The sequence below is a fragment of the Coffea eugenioides genome, chromosome 5 (assembly GCF_003713205.1).
Source record: "Coffea eugenioides isolate CCC68of chromosome 5, Ceug_1.0, whole genome shotgun sequence".
Lineage (NCBI taxonomy): Eukaryota > Viridiplantae > Streptophyta > Magnoliopsida > Gentianales > Rubiaceae > Coffea > Coffea eugenioides.
Window position 1 is genome coordinate 11,933,769 of NC_040039.1, and position 6,441 is coordinate 11,940,209.

At 47.2% G+C, this 6,441-nt stretch overlaps 1 protein-coding gene across 1 annotated transcript; it reads right to left on the minus strand.

Moving 5' to 3' along the window:
* Positions 1-417: 417 nt before the first annotated feature.
* LOC113771176 lies at positions 418-3,564 on the minus strand. The gene is made up of 4 exons (XM_027315790.1): positions 3,025-3,564; positions 2,523-2,922; positions 1,041-2,386; positions 418-807 (listed from the first exon to the last, which is right to left on the minus strand). Exons 1-4 carry the CDS (start codon positions 3,562-3,564, stop codon positions 418-420), a joined length of 2,676 nt encoding a protein of 891 aa, XP_027171591.1.
* Positions 3,565-6,441: the final 2,877 nt, after the last annotated feature.

Below are 6,441 nucleotides of genomic sequence, written 5' to 3' on the forward strand. Positions count from 1 at the left end.
AAAACCGCGCAAACATCCTCTCAATCTCCCAAATTGCCCCTCGAGTGGGCTCCAAGACTGCAAGCAAGTGAACTGGAATGGACGTAAGCACATGCCGAATAAGAATCAGCCGCGCCCCCATGGAGAGCCACCGATTCTGCCAGGACAGCAAACGAGCCTGAACTTTATCTATGATCCCAGCAAACAAGGACTTAGATCGCCGACCCTCATACAAGGGGCACCCCAAATACGTGATAGGCAAAGACTTACGAGCAAAACCCGTTTCCTCCGCAACCCTCCGACTGCGAAGACCAGAAACCTTCTTAGAGAGTAAACAACAACTCTTCGAGGCATTAACCAGCTGACCAGACACTCGCTGATAATCAGTTAAAACACCCATGACCTTCCGCACCGAAGCCCGCCCCCCATTGTAAAAGACTATAACGTCGTCCGCATACCCCAGATGCACAGGGGGGACCCTCCCGAAGGAACCGAATAAGGGATGAAACCACTAGAGAGCGGAAGAGACTCCAGACCGCGGGACAGGAACTCCGCCATAATGATGAAAAGCGCTGGAGACAGCGGATCATCCTGCCGCAAACCCCAAGTGGACCTGAAAAACCCGACCGGACCACCATTGATCAACACTGAAAAATGACAGGAGGAAACCAAACGCCAAACCATGTCCAACCAAACCTCACCAAACCCGAATTTCCGCATAACAGATAGCAGAAACATCCACGATACCCTGTCATAGGCCTTGGCCATGTCCAGTTTCAGAACCACATTAGAACCCCGGACCTTTCTCCCAATCCTAGAAATCATCTCCTGAGCAAGCAGAATGTTATCAGAAATGGCCCTTCCCTTAACAAAACCACTTTGCTAAGGGGAAATGAGTCGGGGTAGAACTTTTTCCAGCCAAGCCGCAAGAATCTTGGAAATAATCTTGTTCGAGAAATTACAGAGACTAATCGGCCTAAAATCGGCAAAGGTCTTAGGGGCCGACTGTTTAGGAATCAAGGCCAACAAAGTGGCCGAAATTCCACACGGGAGATCAGCACCAACAAAGAATCCGCGACTGCATCCGAGAGGTCCGCTCCTATAATATCCCAGCAAGCCTGATAAAAGGACCCTGGGAACCCGTCCGGGCCTGAGCAACTGTCCCTATCCAAAGAGAAGACCGCCCCTCGAACCTTCTCAGCAGTAGGAAGCCGTTCCAAATCCAGATTATCATCCTCCGACAAAATTGTCGGGATTCGAGACAATTCATCCCCCGTCACCTGATCTAGTGGCCCCTGGGTAAACAAGTCAGAGAAGAAAGTCTCCGCCATCGCATGAATAGAACCTACATCATCAGTCCACGCACTAGAGGAAGTCTGAAGCCGATGAATACGAACCTTCACCCTGCGTTGACGCACATAAGAGTGAAAAAACTTAGAATTGGCATCTCCCTCCTTCAGCCAACGTAACCTCGATTTCTGTCGCCAGAAGATGGCCTGACACAACAAAGCTTCCTTCAAGACCGACGAAGCCTGCACCAGCCGCAAGTCCACCTCCGGGGATGGTCGGGCCGCCGCCTCAGCCTCCAACTGAGCAACCTCCTCCTCGGCCTGTTTTACGGCATCGAACACGTTACCGAAAACATTTTTGTTCCAAACAGTCAAAGCTGCCTTAACCGCCTTCAACTTATGCAAGAAGCGTCGCATCGGTCGGCCAGTGCTACCAGAGAGCCAGGCCTCCTGAACAACGCCCTTAAAACTAGCATGCCGAAGCCAAACATCTTGGAACCGGAAACTCCTCGGGGATGACGAGCTTGAAATCAAGTAAGAAACCAGCAACGGAGAATGATCAGAAGCAGTGCGCGCCAAGTGATGAACCGAAGGCACCACACCACTACCCAACCAGCCGCGATCAACCAGGACTCGATCCAACCGCTTCCAGACCCGCGCCCTACCCTGACGATTATTACACCACGTAAACTGGTTCCCAGAGAATCCCACATCTGTGAAGTCCAAATCCTGAATGAAAGCATGGAAGTCCTCCGACTCAGCCCTGCGAAAAGGCCGACCTCCTCTCTTCTCCTCCGCATACAAGATTACATTAAAGTCACCATGAAAGAGAAGAGGAAGACCCAACACCTGCAAAGCACGTAAGTCAGCCCAAAGCTCGCGGCGATCACTGACTGAGCAGGCCGCATGCACAAAGACCCCAACCACCACAGTACTCATCTGAGAATGCGTCACGCGGAGGGCCAAATACTGAGAAGATTGACCCACAATAGAGCAAGAAAATTCACTAGAGTGAAAAACAACAAGGCAGCCATCATTGGTAGGACAACAACCATCAAAGCCCAACCTCTGGCGAATCCAATCAAAACGAGAAGCATCCATTTTGGGTTCACAGACCCCTAACAAGGAAAATTTATGCAATAGACGCAACTTACGTAAACGAGCTATAGTGATGGAGTTATCTAAACCCCGAACATTCCAAAACAATGACTTAAACATCACGTAAAGGAAAAGAAGAAGAGTGAGGGGAAAAACCTGGCGGGGCCGCGACCACCCCAGGCTGTCTCTGTTTCAAGTCGCCACGCCGGCGTTTAAGCGCCTCCATGGCCGCCAAGGGAGGAGCAGTTTTGCGTGGAGAAAGATTCAATTCTAATATTACAACCTGCTCCTGCTGCATGCGCACCGACGAAGCGGTCTCGTCATCAACCGCCTCCGCAGCCACCTTGTCGGCAAGGTCATCAAAGATCGCCTCCGCAGCCGAGGCAATAGCGTCTTCCACCAGCTGCTCCACCACTGCACCAGGCTCCTGCTGCCCTGTGGTAGCAAGCAGCGACAAAGGGACCGCTGCCTCCTCCACCCCATCCTGGTGTTCGTCATCCGAAGCCTCCTCCACAACTACATCATCCAGGTCTAACGGAGTCCCCTTGTGAGTGGCCTGTATCCCCAGAAGGGCCGAGACTCCCTACCCATCCCCCGCAGTCGGGGATGCTGCCGCCACTGGCTCAGCAGCCTGGGCACTCGACCCAGGCCCAGGCACCGCATCAGGCCCGAGAGCCACCCCCGACACTCTGTGCTTCTCGCCCACAAGCGCAGGCGCAACCAATTCCCCCGTCGCCGCTACCTTCTCACCCGCCACAGCCGCAGCCGGCGGCCGTCCCTTGCGTCGTCCCTGAGGCTGCGCCTCCCCAGTGGGCCGAGCCTGGGCCTTCAACTCCGGATGAAGCATCACGCAGTCATCCTTGCTATGCCCCTGTCGAAAGCACCCAGAACAGTAGGCCGGTAGATGCTCAATATCAAGATTCTGCCAGAACCCCTCCTGTCCGCCATTCCCAATCCAAACCCGGGACACTAACGGCTTCAGGAGATCAACCTCTACGCAAACCCTAGCCACGCTGGGACGGGATAAGGCTGCGGTAGCAGCATCAACGTAGAGCGGCACGCCCAACGTAGCAACAATCTGAAACAAGCACTCTCGATTGAAAAGATGAATGGGAAGTTTGGGCAAAGACACCCACACCGGAACCACAGACGGCTCCCGGTCCACATGAAATGAAGGCGTCCACTTGAACAGCTTCATTGGCCGCCCCTGAACATACTAGACCCCACGAAGCCATAAACGATGATAATCCCTCTCATCTGCAACCCTGATGAGAATGTGACGGGGATCGAGCAGCCCAACAGAGACAGGCTGCTTGAGATCAAGCGTGACGAAAAATTTACGAACCAGCTCCAGCGAAGGTCGACCCCGAGCAAACTTCCCAACCAGCGCATATCGAAAGGGGTCTGACAGCTTGTGTATCACCTCCTGTGAAAAGATCAAAGCAGGCTCTCCACGGTGTGTGGAGGCCGTCGCCTGAACCGAGAAGGCTGGCGCAGTAGGACTCATGAACAGATCCGAGAAGGACTGCTGGATCTTCGCAGGTAGAGGCTGCCCCCCAACACCCGGGTGGGGGGCCTCCGAGGAAGCCATGCAAACCCTAAAAAAAACCCTAGCGAGGAGACTAGAAAGAAGAGAGAGAATTATGTGGGTGCATTAGTTCACCGTTTAAAAGACCAATGTATTAACCGTTGCACCATCACATCTTATTAATGCAGTTATCAAGATTTGAACTCAAAATTCACTGTTCATGTAGTGAAAACCAACCGACTTTGAACTGTTATATCTTGTTGCTCAAAACTCTGAATTTAGTTCCGTTTGTTGTGTTTGAAACCTTGTTTGGAACTCTTATTGTGTTATGAATTTTAAAGACTGATTCGTTTTCTATGAATTTTTCCGAATTTTCAAATATCGCCAAAAAAAAGACTGGTTCTGTCTTGCTTGTTCAAATCAGTAACTTGGAGTTGAAAAATGAATGCTTTCTGTTTAGAACCATGTAAAAGTGTCTGCTAGGAACTTTTAATACTTTGGATCTAGTTTCCAATGGTATAAATTTTTCCATTTTTGGACATACGAAACTCAAGTTCTGATTTTACCAACTTTGTCACGCAAAACTGAAATTCTTGATTTCTTAGAAAATGAACTTTTAAGAACTTTCCATCCTCCTTTGCAATTGTTGGACGATTTTAGGTGCAATTTAATGATGGAATACACGATTCCATTAGAACTTTAAACCTTCATTTCAAATCTTAATTTTCGAAGGTTAAACCTTTCCTAATGTGTTTTCTTGGTTATTCCACTTTCTTGGTTAATGACATCTTATTTTATACTTGAGGCTTAGAATCTTAGCTTTGATATTTTTTCAATGAAATGAGTGAAGTTTTGGATATGCCTGACTTCATTAGCTTGGAAAAATGTGAATACTCTTTACTTTACAAAGTTTGGACACAAGATTTAAACTTTTGGAAAAAACGAGAACCATTTACTTCTTTTTCTCGATTTTCGTGCCGAAAGTGAAAACGGTGCTATCTTTGGATTTGAGATTTCTTATCACGAATTGAATCAAAGACCACCTTCGATCTCTCTTGAACATTATTTTAACGATTTAGCTAGAAAAGTTTCTTTAATTTAGCTCGAACTTGTGACTTGGAGAGTGAGTAGCGAGAAAATGTCTTTCGTTGTAACTTTAGTCGAGCACCTAGGTAATTATGATTGCACATGTCTCAAGTGGTCACGAAGACTCCGAAGAGCTCGTCCGACAACTTGCTTCACTCTTAACTTGCCCTTGACTTGTGATGAGTATCAAGTGCATGTTAAATGCTTACGTGATTGAGATGTTAATTATACAAGTGAGGCGATGGTGTACTTTATCGCCCTCGTCCGCTCTCTCTTTTAATTACGTGATACTTGTTACATGAATACATATGTTTGGAAATTGTACATGGATATATTTAACTTGTGAGCTCTGAGTGAATGCATGTACCACACCAATTCGGGTGAGAGGTACCTCTCATACCATCTCAATGCTATAAGCGGTTCTCTAAACGATAGCATGTACCACCCCAATTCGAGTGGGAGATATCTCTTATGTTGACTTAGAACCATAAATAATTCTGAACGGATATATGTACCACACCAATTCAGGTGGGAGGTACCTCTCATACCGTCTCATCGCTATAATCGGTCATCTGAGCGGTAGCATATAGCACACCAATTCGGGTGAGAGGTACCTCTCATGTTGACTCAGAACCATAAACAATGATTGGTTATTTTACATATAATTGGTAATTGTGCATGAATATGTTTTACTTGTGAACTTTGAGCGAATGTATGTAGCACACCTTGTTCGGGTGAGAGGTGCGTCTCATACCGTCTCAGTGCAATAATTAGTTCTCGGAACGATAGCATGTATCACACCGATTTGGGTGGGAGGTACCTCTCATGTCGACTCAGAACTCTAAAAAAAATTCTAAACTGATTGGAGCGATGTCTTCTCGACCACTTATACTTCTGGGGGGTGTCCCAATCCATTGGCCAACTATGTAACTCGAGCCGACGAGACCTCCCGTAACCTTATTGAGTGTGTATATTTTAAATTGTGAATTACTTGAATGTTATAGCTTTATTTCACGCATAAGTGCTATTGCTACTTGATTGTGTGTTTGCATGTTTTTCTTGGCCTCACTGAGCGTTAGTTCATCTCATTCCATTTGTTATTCTTTAACAGGAGAGTGATGTGAAAGAAACGATTGGAAGAAAGTAGTGAAGGCCAATCTTTTGTATAGTTTGATATTTTGTAATTGACCTTTGGGAATTGTGAGATTTGGAATTCGATGTAATTGACTTGAGATTTGTACCCTTGGATGTACTTGTGCAATGAAATATTATAGTCATATTATTTTGGCATTTTAGATGTAATCATTGGAACTGGTTTGTTTATCATTTAAGGATTGTAGTGAGTCTCGGCGAGAGTTGGGCAGGTGATCCGCCAAACTCTTTGGTTCGCCTTATGGGGAGGTGGGGTCGTCACAGTTAGTATCAGAGTTTAGATTTCAGATCTTTGTAGTGTATCTTAAA

Excerpts from the sequence above, each read along its gene's own strand:
- LOC113771176 (XM_027315790.1), bottom strand. The coding sequence starts at position 3,564 with ATGAAGCTGTTCAAGTGGACGCCTTCATTTCATGTGGACCGGGAGCCG. Across the intron at positions 2,387-2,522 it reads GGTGGTCGCGGCCCCGCCAG|GGGTCTGTGAACCCAAAATG; the intron begins GTTTTTCCCCTC and ends TTTCCTTGTTAG. Across the intron at positions 808-1,040 it reads CAGTCGCGGATTCTTTGTTG|GAGATGATTTCTAGGATTGG; the intron begins GTGCTGATCTCC and ends CTGCTTGCTCAG.